Source organism: Oreochromis aureus, linkage group 23 (genome assembly GCF_013358895.1).
Source record: "Oreochromis aureus strain Israel breed Guangdong linkage group 23, ZZ_aureus, whole genome shotgun sequence".
In the NCBI taxonomy this organism is placed as follows: domain Eukaryota; kingdom Metazoa; phylum Chordata; class Actinopteri; order Cichliformes; family Cichlidae; genus Oreochromis; species Oreochromis aureus.
This window is the reverse complement of record NC_052963.1, coordinates 12,836,731-12,854,854: the sequence shown is the minus strand read 5'-3', so window position 1 is coordinate 12,854,854 and position 18,124 is coordinate 12,836,731. Positions and strand designations below refer to the sequence as shown.

At 39.9% G+C, this 18,124-nt stretch overlaps 1 protein-coding gene across 1 annotated transcript; it reads right to left on the bottom strand.

Annotated features, from left to right (window-relative positions):
- Positions 1-1,521: 1,521 nt before the first annotated feature.
- Positions 1,522-5,681, bottom strand: LOC116327295 (interferon-induced protein 44-like). The gene is made up of 9 exons (XM_039606817.1): positions 5,583-5,681; positions 5,424-5,479; positions 4,940-4,972; positions 4,777-4,810; positions 3,079-3,274; positions 2,688-2,837; positions 2,424-2,595; positions 2,186-2,286; positions 1,522-1,981 (listed from the first exon to the last, which is right to left on the bottom strand). The coding sequence occupies exons 2-9, from the start codon at positions 5,458-5,460 to the stop codon at positions 1,778-1,780; spliced, it is 927 nt and encodes a 308-aa protein (XP_039462751.1). The 5' UTR covers positions 5,461-5,479; positions 5,583-5,681; the 3' UTR covers positions 1,522-1,777.
- Positions 5,682-18,124: the final 12,443 nt, after the last annotated feature.

Genomic DNA, 18,124 nt, shown 5'->3' with positions numbered 1-18,124 from the left:
GATCTCAGTCTCCAGTCAGTTAATATCTCTGCCCAGAATAAGTTATATAGTTGATTTAATGTTTCCAGTGTTTCTCTGCCTGTTGTGCACTGATGTTTTTCTGCCGTTCACAGTTTGAATGCCTTCCTGTGTAAGGTCAGCACCACATTAATGTTTCTTTTGTTTAATCATGCATCTTGAACAGTTTTATGTTTTTTAGGTGCCCCGTGCTGGGCATGCTGTGACATCCTCCTAACACAGTTATACTACAGTAAGGGACAGATGATGAAAAAGGAAAGATGGTTTAAACTAAGATTATAAATGTATTATCCTTTTAGTCATTTTATAATAAGATCTTCATTTATCTAAAACTACTTAAGACAAATTAAGCCTTTTATATTTGTTAAGTTTGGGGGACTTTAGGTCATACTATGTCCCTGTTGTAACGAACACAAGTGCAGTAGTACTAAAACAGTGAATACTGGATATATTTTGGGCATTGAATGGGACAGCATATAATGTTTTTAGCATAAAGTTACACTAATGTGACCTCTGTGCTTAGGAAAAGAGAGATTAATTTATTCCATAAAATACCACAGATTGCACCGCTCAGTACATCCGGCCAAACGAGGAAAAATCAGTTTCTGACTTTTTAACATAATTCAACACAAAATCAGACCTTTAAACTGATTTTTAGTTTGTCTTCATTTACCCCTGAGTTATTGGTTCTGCTATTAAAGGGCAAAGGGTAAAGGGCAGCATGCTTTCCTTTCTCAGGTGGTGGTAGAGGATTTGTAGAAGCATGCAGTGAAGTTTTCCAGCTGTGGTTAAAGAGTGTGCACTGCAAGATGTGTTTTCATTAACCCCTTCAAGTTAATGCGGCATGCAATTTGTATTTTATATGTTTTTAGAAGAGTAAGATGTTTATTTGTGACACAACTGTCGCGTTTATGTTACTCACGTGTAATATGTCAACATTTGTAAAGGTCCCAGATTTTAAGCCAAGAGACCCCCTATTGATCCTCTACCTAATCACACGAGCCAAGGTATGAAAATGGGTGTGGGTCACAATCAGCCAAGGTTTCAGGTGAACCCAAAGTGAAACCCAGCCTGACCCTATCATGTGATTTATTGAGGTCAAAAGGCCCAGGATGGTGACCGTTAAGGTGTCTGGGAAGGGATCTCAAAACTGGATTATACATGGCAGACAATTGGTGTTCTAAGCCACCGCCTCTGTTCAAAGATGGTCGTTCACAGTGGACATAAATGGCATCTTTCACTCCTCTTTCAAACCATCTGTCTTCTCTGTCCAAAATGTGAACATTGGCATCCTCGAAAGAGTGACCTTTGTCCTTAAGATGCAGAAGATGCGGATGTAATTACAGTTCAGAAAACAAGAAATCAACTCAACAGATCACAGTCACCACCACCAAAATCATCACACCTCCATTCACCCTCCATCTGTGCATGTGTGTCTTTTTAGCTTTTGATCTTTTCTCAGCAAAATTAGGATTCACTGTGTTAATGCACTGACTCACAGAGGACAGTCTTACAATGATTTATTTGAGTTACAAAGCAGACAACAGGTTACATGCATATATCTGTCATTCTTCCTGCAGTTAACATTTTGATTATACAGTAAATAACAAAAAGTAGATGTATTGATTTTCTGTGAAGGTTATTTGGATTTAATTTGCAAAAGAAACAAAGTTAAAGAAAATAAGAACAAGACAAAAATTCAGTCGGCTTAGATTTCTGATGAAATTAACTTTTTGTGTGACTTTTTTGTATAAAACTTTCATTTTCTATCCCCCTCACACATTGAATACAGGTCAGGATCATCCTGGTCATTCAGGTAGTCCTCTCCATAGTCAATGATCTTTTTCAGTACACTCAGTATCAGTGAATCCACATCGTTATCCGTCTCAATCTCTGTGTGGTAGTTCTTCACGAGGAAGATGCAGTTCAGTGGAATACCCAGGTTCATGCTTGCTGTTTGCATCTAAGTTTAAACAATATTACATTTTAAAAACTGTAACTGTATTGTTGCACTAGTAACGTAATTATATATTACTTATTCAAATATTTGTACTGATTCCAGCTGAGGTTTCTGTACAAATATACTGAAATGTACAGCTAAATTACAGATGTTACATTCATGTGTAAACTGTCTACAAATGCATGAAAGTTACTTCCTGGAACATACCTGCGTATTCAAGTACTTGCTCCTGTAGACGTTCTTTATGTCTTTTTTGACTTCAGGACAGGCTTCATCAATTTTAGTCATGATGGCTATTTGGGGGATCCCTGCCAATACAGAAACCAATGCAATCAATTAGATAATTTCTTAGGGATTAATAAAGTATGTTGATTCTGATTAATTCTTATCTCATGTTTTTCAGGTATTTGAAAATGTACATCATATGAATGACAACTGCTCTCACCTTTGTCACGAGCTGCTGATCTGACATCTTTCATCTTCCTGACAGTTTCATCATTCATCATGCTCACTGTGTCAGCAGGAATGACTAAAACCAGAATGTGGACTTTGTCATCTAAAGTGGGAAAACTGTTGTAGCTGGAATTTGTTTCAGGCAACGGAGATGTGGGATTGAACTGGAAAAAAGCAAAATCACTGAAACCTTTTTGCATGATACAGTTTCTGTATCACAGCACTGTGTACAAGCATCTGAATGAAGATTTCATACCCTGTAATCTTCGTTTACATGTCCACTGATGGCAAGTTTGATGTCTTCCACATGAATTCCTTTGTCACTCGACTGAAGGCCCATAGTGTCATTGAAGACAAAAGGGTAAAAAGTTTCTGGCACTCCTTTCTGAATTTTATATGTCCTGTACTGAAAATAAAAAATGTGGTGTTGTTATATTAGTTCAGGATACTAAAGATCCTAAAAAGTTTACAGAATAATTTACACTCTAGTTGTACCTACTATCTTACTTTTTCTAGTTCAATGTCTATATGGCAGTTACCACTGCAGTGCGCTCCTGTAGTCTTAGAAAATCTGTAGGAAATGAGTGTTTTTTCATGTAACCCTCTAACAGCGAATGCCTTAAGGAGAGATGCATCCTCATACATACTGCAATGGTGAAACTGTCACCAGAGGTTGCGTCTGCCAAAGCTCGAGTTGCGATTTTGCCTCTTAAAACACTGTCGACAGAGTTGATGAAGCTGGACTTTCCAGCACCTGGTGGTCCATGAAGCATAATTCTGAGATGCTGGACATCTTTGTGAGGCTTGTAATCTCTGACAAGCTGCAGGTCTCGTTCTCTTTCACTGTTCATTAAGAAAATTACAATAGGATTGAGTGTGCACTTACAGTTTAACATTATACAACAGTAATATGAACAAACACAAAATAACACAATAAACAAACAAAACACTTGAGTGCTGTACTACCAAGCCAGACTGACACAGTCAGGTTTGTATTGGCTGGCTAGATGATACCTAAAAAACGAGTCACAGAGAATTTGCATCATGGTGGTGGTTATTATGGATAACTTAGGCTTTCTGCCTCAGTGTGCGATGTTACTTAAATGAGGCATTTGATGTTTCATGTAACTCATTGGCCTGATTGTAAGAGGCGGAAGAGGAAAATGTGATGCTGATTTCTAAAGACTATGGCTGTGTCCCAATTCAGAGACCGCACGCTTGAAGTACGCATTTTAAGTGCGATTACGTCAGCGCCACGCGACGACAGCTGTCCCAATTCGAAGTGTACTTCAAATGCATACTCCAAATGCGCCGTCGATTTCCCCAAATATCAAGCGTGGTCCGGTGCACGCTTCGTGGTCCCATATATCCCACGATTCATAGCCGTGGGTGTGGATAATTTTGCCGCAAAATACGGCAGAAGGGAGCGGCCGAAGAGTGAACTGTCAAAAGTAAGTACTGAATATGATGTCACTTATTTATGTGCGAGTGTTTAATAATGAAGAACATTAAAACATTACTGTTGGCCACATGTCGGCAAAGTTGTGTGACATTAGTGATGTTTGTACTTTCAGCAATAGCTTGGTTTTAAAGCCTCTACTTCTATACCATCTATATATACCTTATATATACCATATATATATATATGTATATATATATATATCACAATAATCTGACAATACTATAATATTGGCCATATTATATTTACATTACCACAGTGAGATGATTTTAATCTCATGAACAACATTAGCTAATTGTTATTTACTAGCTAATAAGCCCAACTATCATGTTTTACAGTCCCGTGGTCTCAGCCTCAGATACTCAACTAATCAAAGTGATGTCATGACAAAAATGAATGACCAACAAAACATTTTTTCTCCTTCATTTCTGTCACACAAAGCTGTATGAAACGTTTCTCGCGGTTAGTATCATGGTTGCTAGGCAACCTGAGCAGAACGACGAAGGCTAGACCGTCCCATTTCACAAGCCTCTCACTTTCGCACTTCTCGTACTTATAGTACGCACCGTATGTAGTACGCGTAGTGCGCGTACTTCAAGCGTGCAGACCCTGAATTGGGACACAACCTACAAGCGAGTAGCAGAAAACGATTAGTCTTTTGAATTCCTAATTTAATACATTTATTTTAGCACTCAGTGCACGCTCAGCATTGTGATTCATTGCCAGCAAAACAGCTGCACATTGGAGATTTGAATCTCTCTACTGATACATTTATACGTTATATAATCTGGTCTGACATTTACATCTAACAACAAGCATGTGTAAAAAACATGAGTCACATCAAAGTTCTACAACACAAAAAAAGAACCACGCCCATAATACTCACGTCCATGGTATGTTTCTTTCTTCTTTCTGTAAAACTGTAAAGTGAACATGTTAATTGTGTGAATCATAACACAAGGGAATTTTTAAAAATTAATTATATGTTATTATGTGATGAGTTAATCTTAACATTTAAACAATTTTGTATTATATTTTAAATATCTTACGAGGAGATAAAGGCGGAGGGGGAGGGGGAGTACCTGTAATTAAAATATGACAATGTGGCAACATGTTAGCAACACTTTTCCATATTCAGTGTTACTTATATAATTTACTTCCTTATGTCAAATTAAATGTTACCATTTTCCACGTTCAGATCAAAAGTACATGATGGTATCTTTTCCATTATAAAATCCAGATCAAGATAACATGAGAATCCAGGATTTTCTTATTTTTAGCAGCTTTGATTTACACACCTCAAAAAGCTATTTGGTAAGTCAAGTCAAGCAAGTTTTATTTGTATAGAGCAATAATATATGAAAAAGCCCAAAGAACTTAACATGCATGAAAACATACTGAGAGTAAATGAAAAGAAAAAAGAAAATAAACAAAAATTTATGAACTTTTTAAAGCAGAGCTACAAACAAACAAGCAAACCATCACAAATATTTAAGCCATAAAAATGTTACCAAAAACATAAAATCTGCTTACCCCGAATAGATTTTACAAATTTCCTAATGAAGTTCATGTTTTTTTGCACTGACTACCTGTGAATAAAACAGGTAGTTCATTAAATGCCAGTTGCATTTAATAATTTGTTTTCTTACAGTAGTGAAATGATAACACAATGATAACACAATGTTAGCATACCTGAGTATCCAATTGTGATGGAAAGATAGTGGTTCTCTGGTGTTGCCTCCACTGATGTAGGCTGAGTATGACTTTGTTTTATATAAGCATGCTTTCAGTTTTATTTGGGTCATGTGACTTCTGTGAATTCCCTGCTCACTTGTCCACACTAGTCCGTTATAGCTTCTTTGTTCAGTTTCAGTTTCAGTTTCAGTTTCATTTGTCATATGCAAGTTAGCACAGGGTCAACATTGCAATGACCCACTTCCGGTTGCGCCGTAAGATGGCTGCACCGACGAGAGCTCCCAGTCATCTGGATGTATGTGTCATACATATTGATTCAAAATAGCTTCTTAGTGTGTGGTAATTAATGATTAATGCTAATAATTACCACAGTATACACAATACCTGGTTCTAAATGTAAGTTTTTAACCTTTGGTTGTGGAAGAAAAAAGTATCAAAGCATCAGCTTTTTATGGATCAGAGCTTGCATATCAGCCACTCAACCAGTTTGCTCTACATGTGTTCTACAGTATCTCCATGTACTCCAAGTTCTGAACTCAAATTTAGTATAACTTAAAATAATCCAAATGTCCAACTCTGCCCTACTCTGAGCGTGAAAAACAAGATTCAAGAGCAACCAACCTATCCCAGGCCACACTAAAAATTGCTGGAGCAATTGCATCATCTCTTTCTCCTCAAATCACCAGATTGGGAAAAGAGTTTAACCTAGGAATGAGTGAGCACTATAAACTGTAAAAATAAATTCAATTAAAAAAAAAGAAAGAAAATGTCCTGGTAGTTTTTTGCCAGGAGATTTTCTGTTTTTTATGGAAGTTCACAGACTTTTCCAAAACTGGTAAAACAGAAAATTCTGTAGATTGACAGTAAATCATCTGCACTATTTACAGACATTTCCTTCAACTCAAAAACTGAAAATGACATTTATTCACAGTATGTTTTCTGACACATAGTGAATAAAAAATTAACTGAAGAAGAAATACTCAATGCATCATGGGAATCCCTCAGCAGCTTATCTTATTGCAGCATAACTAAGGGAGGATTCAGGCTCACTTAATCCAGCCCTAAATATGTACTTTAGCAAAAAGGAAAGCCTCATTTTAAAAGTACAGATAGTGTCTTTCTCCCTTTTCAGGGAGTTTTTAGGACATCCTGAAAATAATGAATTACAGTTGTCCAGACTAGAAGCAACAAATGCATGAACTAGTTTTTCAGTGTCACTCTGAGACAGGATTTAATTTTAGATATCCTGGTCAAAAATGACTCCAAGTTTTCTCACAGTGTTACTGGAGGCCAAGGTTACGCCATCCAGAGTACTCAACTGATTAGATACCATATTTCAAAGATTTTTGGGGTCAAGTACAATTACATCAATTTTCTGGGCCAGTTCTAGACAGGCATATATGAGGGGGCAGACAGAAATGTGAAGATGGCACATGGTGGCAATGGAGGCGGGAAAGGGGTGGTGTGCTCGATAACAGTATCTCACAAAAGTGAAGTTTCTCACAAAGAGATACTCGATATCAAATATATTAAAACCCAACAATAACACTTTTCAGTATTGCCAATATTAACGAAACTAAAAAGGGTTAGGCCGAGTTATAAAAAAAACTCAACTCACGTCTCAATTCAAGTCTTGAAAAAAACAAACAAACAAACAGAAAAATAGAATAAAAAAATAAAATAAAATACAGAATAAAATAAAATATCCATCTAGATCTTTAAATCCAACAACATAAAATTTATCTTAATTGGATGGCCTAATTCTCAAATAAATTTTCAAAATAAAGTAAGAATAAAATAAGACCTCTCAATTTGGCCAATATTTACAAAACTAAAAAGGGTTGGCAATTTAAAAAAAAACACAGTTCACCATATGTTTTCCTACACTTGTCAAACTAGTTTGTAGAATACAACAGAGTTTTGCAACTGAACAGCTCCACTGTCCTTTTTCCTCAATCCACTCTACAACAACAGTCTCCTGTTTCCCTTTCCAAAAACTCCTACAAATTCATCCACATCAAAGTTATTCATTATTGACTTCTCATGGGCCAAGATCACCAATTCCTCTTACTTTTATGTAACATGATGCGACAATAGGGGGTTAGGACCTGTGACAAAGTTGAGGTGGAACTCTCACATGATGCTGAAGACACACCAATTACCAGGGCTGTTACACACAATTTATGCAACTCAGGAAAGGTTTCCTTGTACTCCTGGTGGACACACAGTGGACAGGTCTGTTTCCTTTGAGACATTTTTTGAGCAGCATCTGTTTTGCCACAAGAACTTCATTTTTCAGACTTACAACAGCTGCTACAGTACCAGCCATCACAGCCAGAGGGTGCAACAGGGTGGGGTCTAGAAATGTGCTAGATTTGGGTGCAAGACTAGATATGGCTCTCATCAGGTGTTACGCCGAGAGATGCGGTGAGGGAAACATTAGGCTTCACACTGTCTTAAGTGAAGAAATGGCTTTATTATCTCATGCCAATATCATGCACATACAGATAGCAACTTCTCAAAATGGCCCCCAATCCATTTCCTGCTCCCTTTAAATACCCTAAAGACCACGCCTTCTCCAATCAGACTGGCCTATAAAAGAGCTGCAATTGAGGCAGGCCACCTTTTTACTGGGAAAACAAGATGGCCACCACAGAGGTAACCTGCAAAACACTATTACATGATTGCTTCCCAACATTACTCACTACCCCCCCCTTCAGGTTGACACATATCCGGCAAACGGGAAAGATAGTCAGCAATAAGATTCTTCTTACCCGGACAATGCTGGATGGTGAACTGGTATGGCTGGAGGGCTAGGCACCAGCGCAGTATCCTCGCATTTTGATGTTGTTTGGAGTGCATCCACACCAGGGGTCTGTGATCTGTCTGAAGAATAAACTCTCTTCCAAGGAGATAATATTTCAATGAATCAATTGCCCATTTAATTGCTAGTCCTTCTTTTTCCACTGTGGAATAGTTTTTTTCCCTGTCAAACAGCTTTTTACTTAAGAAAAGCACAGGTTTTTCTTCACCAGCTTCTCCCTGTGCCAGCACTGCTCCAAGTCCAACATTAGAGGCATCTACCTGCACAACAAATGGTTTGGAAAAGTCCGGGCTTTGCAAAACAGGTGCTTCAGAAATCTGTCTCTTTAAAGATTGGAAGGCATGTTCACAGTCGTCATTCCACATCACTTTAGAAGTGTGTTTTCTCGTGAGATCTGTAAGAGGGGCTGCCAAGGTTGAGAAATGGGGAATAAACCTCCGAAACCAGCCAACCAAGCCCAGAAACGACCTCACTTGCTTCTTGGTTTTAGGTCTGGGAATTGTTTGTATAGCCTTTACCTTTTCAACTTGCGGCTTTATTTGTCCATGGCCAACAATGTATCCTAGATACTTCACTTCTTCTTGTGCCCAGGCACACTTACTCACATTCAGAGTCAAACCAGCCTTCTGGATCTTCGCCATCACAACCTTTAGATGCTGCAGGTGTTCCTCCCAAGACTCACTGTAAATCACCACGTCATCCAGGTAGGCAGCTGCAAACTTGAAACAACCATCAAGGATAATGTCCATCAACCTTTGAAAAGTTGCAGGTGCCCCATGAAGACCAAAGGGCAACACAGTGTACTGAAATAAGCCCATTCCTGGAATTTGGAAGGCTGTGTATTCTTTACAGGACGGCTCTAAAGGCACTTGCCAGTAACCCTTACACAAATCTAAGGTTGTAATGTATTTAGCCTTTCCTAGTCTTTCCAGTAGCTCATCAATCCGTGGCATTGGATAAGAATCAAAACAGGAAATACTATTTAGCTTTCTCATGTCAGAACAAAATCGTAGTTGAGGGGAGTCTTTCTTTGGAACAAGTACAATGGGGTTTGACCATTCACTCTTTGACGGCTCAATCACTCCGAGTTCCAGCATCATCTGAACCTCCTTCCTCAACGGTCCCATCATCCGTTCTGGGATCCTGTAAGGCTTAAGACGAACAGGTTTTGTGTCTTTCAAGATGATGTTGTGTGTTATGGCATCTGTTCGGCCCGGTTTGTCTGAGAACAAAGATGGAAAAGATTGCCTCACCTCATTCAACTGATGCCACTGATCTTCAGTCAGATGTTCAGGAGGGTCTTCAGATGTGGGCATGTCTCTGAATGGACTCATCTCAACTTCTCCAACCTCCGAAATGCCACTGTCTTCAGGCTGAACATCCCGTACCATCAGGATTTGCTTCACACCTGGTTCTGGGGTATTTCTTTCATGATACTCTTTTAACAAGTTTACATGTAGCAGTTGCTTTGATTTGTGTCTGTCTGGACAAATGACCTCATATGTCACTGGGCCGGTTTTTCTGGCCACAGTATAAGGTCCTTGCCACTTAGCCAGCAGCTTACTTGGTCCAGTAGGCAAAAGTACTAAAACCTTTTGACCAGTCTTTAGTTCTCTCTCACAGGCATGCTTGTCATACCATACCTTTTGCTTTTGCTGCGCCTTCTGCATATGGTCTCTAACCTTTTCTCTGTATGTTTCCAGTTTGTCCCTCATCTGCAATATGTAGGAAACGATGTTGGTCGTCGAAGCCACTTCAGTAGACCCCGGTGCCACTCCAGCCACCCAGTTCTCCTTCAGCATATCCAGAGGGCCTCTAACCTGCCTTCCATAGAGCAGCTCAAAAGGGGAGAAACCAGTTGAAGCCTGTGGCACTTCCCTGTATGCAAACAATAGAAAAGGCAACCATTTATCCCAATCTTTGCCAGTATCATCAATAAACTTTCTCAACATTTGCTTTAATGTACCATTAAATCGCTCCACCAAACCGTCCGTTTCTGGATGGTAGGGAGTAGTTCGAATACCTTTTACACCAAGTTGGTCATAAAGAGACTTTACCAAATGTGACATAAAACTGGTACCCTGATCTGTCAGGATCTCCTTTGGAATGCCAACTCTGGAAAAAAGGTCTACTAAGCATCGAACAATGTGTTTGACCTGCAGAGAACGCAGTGGATAAACATCCGGATATCTTGTGGCATAATCACAAATGACTAATGCATATTTATGACCATTACTGCTCTTAGGTAAAGGACCTATGATATCCATAGCTATTCTCTCATAAGGTACATCCATTATTGGTAACGTTTGCAACTGGGCTCGGTCTGAAAGTTTGGTGGGAGCCACTTTCTGACATTCATGACATGTTTTACAGTAGTCAACCACATCTTTGTATAATCCTGGCCAGTAAAAACGTTGAGCAACACGATTATAAGTCTTTGCCTGTCCCAAATGTCCTGACCATGGTACAGTGTGGCCCAAATGCAGAATTACTGATCGGTACTCTTTTGGTACAACAAGTCTGGGTTTCTCCATGTCTGCTAGATACAGAAGTTTATCCTTTATTATGAAAGGTTCTCCAGTTACTCTTTTAAGCCCTACTGCATTTTCTTTTCCATCATCCACGTTGCATGCTTTCTTAAAGAGAGGTTGTAAAGATGGATCATTTTCCTGTCTTTCTCTAAAATTATTGGGAAACTCCCACTGAAGATCAATAGGTGGAGACATTGGTAAGGTTGGTTCCGGAAGCTTTGCCCTACCACTGTTTTTATTTTTCTCCTGCCTACGTTGTTGTTTCGTTTTCCTAATTTTACTTCCTCCTTCAAATAAGTCTTCATCTACATCTGGCAGTGGTTCTAAACCCCTTTTCATTGAACGAGTGACAACAGCACAGGAATAGGCTTCAGAGTTATTGCGCACCAAACTGTCTAAGATTGGCAAGTCTTCTCCCAGAATGACATCATATGCTAACTGATCCAACACTCCTACAGTTAACATAAATGCTTGGCCCTCAACTTCAATAGTGACATCTGCTGTTGGATAATCTTTTTGACACCCATGAACACAAGTAATATTTACAGGTTTGTTAAAGTCAGGTAATACATTGCTCAACATAGAAGATTTAACCAAGGTTTGTGAGCTACCAGTGTCAGCAAGAGCCTTTACTGTTTGGCCATTTATTGAAACATCTACCACATGCTTATGTGGCACTAAACCATCACCAGTTAGTTCACCCTCAAGGCCTGTAGAGGGAACTACACACAACTCTACTGACTTTGGTTTTCTTAGGGGACATAAAGAAGCTTTATGACCAGGCTGCTGACAGTAATAGCAAATGAGGTTGTACCTTTGACTGCAATGTATAGGCTTCTTACCACCCCTAGTGTCCAAGCTTTCAACACTGGTCACCCCTGGAGGTTTTACCTCCCCAAACCTTGGTCTCCCCACAGTCATCTGTGACTTAGAACGTTCACGATGAGCAGCTAGGTAACGTTCAGCCAGATCTGCAGCTTCCCCTCCTGTCTTTGGGTTGTTCTCCTTCACCCATGTGCGGGCATCTGGCTGCAGCACACGAAGAAACTGTTCCAAAATAATGGTTTCACCAATCTCTTCTTTGCTCCGACTGTCAGGACGCATCCATCGCTTATAGAGTCCCTTTATCTGATTGTAGGTTTCACGCACACTCTCTCCCACTGGTACACTGGTGCTCCGGAACCGGTATCTGTAGGTCTCCTCTGTTACATTAAACTTGGATAACACTGCAGCTTTAATGGCATCATAAGAGTCAGACTGTTCTTCATCCATGCCGGCATAAGCTTCAAGGGCTTTTCCAGTCAATAACGTGACCACTCTAGCTGCCCATTCAACTTGTGGCCATCCCCACGTTTTAGCTATACGTTCGAATCGTACAAAGAAACTTTCAGGATCCTCACCTTCCCTGAAGTCAGGTATTCTTGGCTTAGCACCATGGTGTATTTCTGCTCTCTGCACTGGAGCAGGTTGAACAACATGCATTTGAGGCTGTGCATGCAGTGGTTGAGATGGAGGAGGCAGCTCAGCTTGGTGCTCAGCAACTCCGTGAGGTGGCTGCAGAGCTGATAGTGGAGGCAGTTGCCCAGTCTCTTGCTTTGGGGGAACACCTGCTGTGGAAATGTCACTCTGGACAGAAGGCTGAAGTTCAGAATGTACATCATGTTGCAGCCTTGGTATATTGTCACTCAGTTGTTTAATCTGTTCAAACAGTATTGCTTCTGTTCTTCTGGAATGCCGCATAAATGCTCTAATTTCATCAAAGATATCCGGTTCAGAAAGTTCTTTACTCACGACACCAACTGCAGTCTGCTTAGGTCGTACTACTGGTTCAAAATCATCCTCATCAGCCATTGCTCCTTCAGGTGGTGGATCCGGCTCAATTGTTTGTCCACCTTCTCTTTCCTCCATGTCAGCAAGGGGGTTTTTCTTTGTCCCACGGTTTCTTCCACGTCCTACACCCCTCATTCAGCGTGTTCTCTCCCTCATTCACAGGTGTAACCAAATCCCACTTCTGACACCACTGTTACGCCGAGAGATGCGGTGAGGGAAACATTAGGCTTCACACTGTCTTAAGTGAAGAAATGGCTTTATTATCTCATGCCAATATCATGCACATACAGATAGCAACTTCTCAAAATGGCCCCAATCCATTTCCTGCTCCTTTAAATACCCTAAAGACCACGCCTTCTCCAATCAGACTGGCCTATAAAAGAGCTGCAATTGAGGCAGGCCACCTTTTTACTGGGAAAACAAGATGGCCACCACAGAGGTAACCTGCAAAACACTATTACATGATTGCTTCCCAACATCAGGTCATTATTCTTGTGTGAAAATCTAGTTTCCATTTCTGAAATGGCCCTGTCAAGGATGATGAGCAGGGATCTTTTCAGAGACTGATGGGGAGAAGTGGTAGGGTAGGGTTACCAGAGTCTGCATGGCCCAAAGTTGAGAGCACAACACTTTGATCCAGGTGTTTGCTCATTGTTTTCCTTCTCTTTGTTGGATGTGACTCATCCTCATCAGGAGAAGACACTCCCCAGCAGTCATACTCACGGAAAAACCTCACGGTTTTTTAAGGAGTCACGTGCTGCACTAACAGCCTCAGAAACACTTCACAGATCAACTGACTGAGAGGTCATATTTTTTTCCTGACCTCTCCAGCCACTGTGTGGATAATTGTGTGGATGCTGTAAAGCATTCACACTATTGAGATCCTGTTTCTCTTAAAACTTATTCTACCTTATTCTAGTTGCTCCGACCTTTGCTGGTTAACTACTCCCTCAGTTTTCAGCCGATTTCCACCATTTAAACTTTAATCTGTTCTGCTCCCTATGCTAATGCCAGCTATATCTTTTGGTGCTCATACCTTTCATACTTTTTGAAATATTAAGCTTTTTATGCCATTTTTTGGCAAATCCCACTTATGACAAAAAAAAATTCAGTAAACAGTTCAACTTTTTTAACTCTTTTCAACACAAATTTCAGCTTTTTCACCTCTTTTCAGCAGAATTTTCCATTTATCAATACTTTTCAGCACAAATTCCAGCTTCTTTAGCTGTTTTCACTGCAAACTTCAGCTTCTTTACCTCTTTTCAGCAGAAATTCTGCTAATTCACGTCTTTTCAGCAGAATTTTTAGTATCTTGGCCTGTTTTCAGCGGAATTTTTAGTTCTTTCAACTCTTTTTAGCAGAAAGTTCAACAAGTTCACCTCTTTTCAGCATAAAGTTCAGCTCTTTCACCTGTTTTCATCACAAAATCTCAGCCTCTTCTGCTCTTTTCAACAGAGTTTTCAGTTTCTTTACCCCTTTTCTGCACAAATTTCAGTTTCTTCATCTCTTTTCAGCAGAAAGTTCAAAAAGTTCACCTCTTTTCAGCAGAATTTTTAGCTTTTTCACCTCTTATCAGCACAAATTTCAGAATCTTCTGCTCTTTTCAACAGAATTTTCAGCATCGTCACCTCTTTTCAGGACAATTTTCAGTTTCATATCTTTTCAGTCACCTGAGAACAAGTTTGGCTCAGTGAGATGAGCAGCTGCCTTGAGACCAGTTGGCGCTGGTTCAAATCCTTCCTGTGGTGCTTGCTGCATATTTTCCCTCCTTGAACTCTCCCTGCTTTCTTGACACTCTTCAGTATAGTCTTTCAAATAAAGCAGTTTTCAGCAGAGTTCAGCTTCTACACAGGGTTTTCAGCGGAGTTCTCCTTCTGCTGTTTTCAGATTCCACTACACGGCATTCACACTGCATTTTCACAGGAAATGCAACTTTTTCTAGTTGCTCAGACATTTGCTGGTTAACTACTCCCTCAGTTTTCATCCGATTTTCACCATTCAAACTTTAAACTGATCTGCTCCTTCTGCTAATGCCTGCTTTATCTTTTGGTGTTCATAACTTTTATACTTTTTGAGATATTAAGCTTTTTATGCCATTTTTTGGCCCATTTTGCTGAATGGGACCACATTATCAGTGTGATCACCAGTTTATCTTGCCAGGCTGAGCCGTGTTTTAGCTCAGTGAGATGAGCAGCCGTTCTCAGAGTGCAGCGCCCGGGTTCAAATCCCACTTATGGCAACATTCTTTTCAGTTAACAGTTCAACTTTTTTGTTTCAAACTCTTTTCAACACAAATTTCTGCTTCTTCACCTCTTTTCAGCAGAATTTTCAGTTTTTTAGCATTGTCAGCATGTCATTATCGTTACCCACTGCATCATATCTTGACATGGTAAAATGCAGACATGAAGGAACGTGGAACAAAACTTGAATTAAGAAAAAGCAAGCCGTTTAATGTGGCTGATGGAGAAATACAAAGTAATGCATAAGGCAAACAAAGACGAGAATAAACACTAGCCTAAACTGGGAAAACTAAAAGTAAACGTGAAAAACCCTAAACATGAAACTTGGCGTGGATACAAAGATACCTTGCACATGGAGACATGGCGCAAAAGACAACAGAAAACCTGACACTGAACAAAAGAGGACAGAGGACTTCAGTACACAGAAAGATAATTAGAGGACGGGGAACAGTTGGGAACACAGCTGGGACAAATTAGTCAGGGGGCGGCCGCGGCACCACCTGATCGTGCACCTAATTGTGCATGTAGGCATGTAGGAGTGGTGATTTTGGTGGTGGTGATTGTGATCTGCTAATTTCTTCTTTCTAGAACTGTAATTAAATCCATCCATCCATCCATCCATCCATTCGCTTCCGCTCATCCTTTCCAGGGTCGCGGGGGGCGCTGGAGCCTATCCCAGCTGTTACAGGGCGAGAGGCGGGGTACACCATGGACAGGTCGCCAGTCTGTCGCAGGGCCAACACACAGGGACAGACAACCATTCATGCTCACATTCACACCTAGTGACAATTTGGATTATCCAATTAACCTATCCCCTCAAACTGCATGTCTTTGGACGGTGGGAGGAAGCCGGAGTACCCGGAGGGAACCCACGCAAACACAGGGAGAACATGCAAACTCCACACAGAAAGACCCCGGCCTGATGGTGGAATTGAACTCAGGACCTTCTTGCTGTGCGGCAACAGTGCTAACCACCGTGCCACCGTGCTGCCCACCTGTAATTAAATCTGTTCAGTAATTAATTTATTGTATTAATAATACTGACATAACATTGCTAATGTTAGCAATTTATGGTATTTCAAGTTCTTTCCAACTCCAATGTGTTCAGCTAAACACATTCCCAACAAATAATCACATTACATACAGCTCATCATTTTGATTTTTAAGGTGTGCTTTGAAGTCACATTTATTTTATAAATTATCCTCAATGACACGTGTTAGCCCTGCAACCAGCTTGTGACCTGTCCAGGGTGTACCCTGCTTTCCATCCTGTGACGACTGGGAGAGAATCCAGTCCTCTGTGACCCTGAGTTGGATAAGCAGAAGAGGATGGATGGATATTTCATCACTTAGGTTATAAGTCATGAAATCAGGCAAATCTTTCATCATTCAAAGTTTACTTTCTTAGGTGATGGCAGAATGGAACAACCACAGCCTCTTGGCGTGTAAAATGAAACTGAAATATAGAATGTATGAATTGTTAAAAACCCTCATGTCAGCACATACTTTATATCCGTGGGATAAGCATGATCCCCACACAGACCAATCAGAATCGACCAATCAAAGTACTTAGTTGTCCCTTTCTTTGTCTTGGCAATTGAGAGCTATTTTTTCTGACTTTCAGACAGAGCCAGTAAAGAGTGTAAAAGCATTGCTTCATACACTATATTTCAGTTAAGGAATTGCTTGTTGTTATTGTGTAGAGCTAATGTTTAAGTTGAGTAATTGAGCAGATAACTGGAATATAATGGAATACCTGAAACAACACAAATGGCAATAAATAAACAGATAAAAGTAAAACATGAACAAGAAGAGCCTATAGAATATAAAGAGCTGATCTTGGAAAAGCAAAATGTGATTGGCGCAGCAGTCATTCAGATCAAAGTTATGATTGCCAAAGCTGCCAGAAAGCACAGAGTTTTTAAAAGAGAAGAAAAAAGATATTGGTATAAGTAGGAAGTAGTATAAATAGAAAATAGTTAAACATTTCTTTTAATTATTTAGGTCGATAACACAATAAAATACAATCTCAACCATGGGACTGAAGCAGATAATACAATATCATATGAACACTGAATCGTAGCTAAATTGGATGAAATCGCTCATTTGTGGATCAACACTGCCCTCTAGTGGACCAAAGACTGCTCTCAAATGCTGCTTTGACACGTGGGTTGACGTATGGAGTTGCTTGCAAAAACAGGTCTACACAATAACAACAATCAGTTCATTAACTGAAATATAGTCTGTGAAACAATGCTTTTATACTCTTTACTGCTACAGTGTTGCTACTCTCACATTTGCAGTAGGAACAAAGTATCAGGATGGCGGACTTTACTCTGAATAGAGACAATTAAAAACAAAGCTGAGAAGGTAAACTTACTAGTCTCATGAGTAATAGTCTGGCTCTGTCTGAAAGTCAGAAAAACTAGCTCTTAATTGCCAAGAAAAGCAGGGGACAGCTAAGCACTTTGATTGGTGGATTCCTGTTGGTTTGTGTGGGGATCATGCTTATCCCAGGGAGATAAAGCATGCTTTTTTTTAAACAATTCATACATTCTATATTTCAGTTTCATTTTACACGCCAAGAGGCGGCGCTATGGTTGTTCCAATCTGCCATCACCTAAGAAAGTAAACTTCGAACGAAGAAAGATTAGCCTGATTTCATGACTTAGAACCTAAGTGATGAAATATCCATCCATCCTCTGCTGCTTATCCAACTTAGGGTCACAGAGGACTGGATTCTCTCCCAGTTGTCACAGGACGGAAAGCAGGGTACAGCCTGGACAGGTCACAAGCTGATTGCAGAGCTAACACGTGTCAACAAGGATGACTTTATAAAATAATCGTGACTTCGAAGAACACCTTAAACATCAAAATGATAACAAAAAGTACATGTCCTGATTTTCTTAAGATAAACATGAATTGGCCTACAATGGCAAAGTGGTTGAATCTAGTGGATTACTTTTTTTTCAAAATCAAATGCTGACATTACGGAATGGATGTTTTTATACTGCAACAGCAGAGAGATAAAAGAAGCGACTGACATTTTCATTTTCTATCCCCCTCACACATTGATGACAGGTCAGATGGCAGATGGCACCTGAAGGTAGAAAA

Coding starts and splice junctions, on each gene's coding strand:
- LOC116327295 (XM_039606817.1), bottom strand. CDS start 5,460: ATGAACTTCATTAGGAAATTTGTAAAATCTATTCGGG. Junction 4,973..5,423: donor ATTTGTAAAATCTATTCGGG/GTAAGCAGATTT, acceptor TTTTAATTACAG/GTACTCCCCCTCCCCCTCCG. Junction 1,982..2,185: donor GCAAGTACTTGAATACGCAG/GTATGTTCCAGG, acceptor GTTTAAACTTAG/ATGCAAACAGCAAGCATGAA.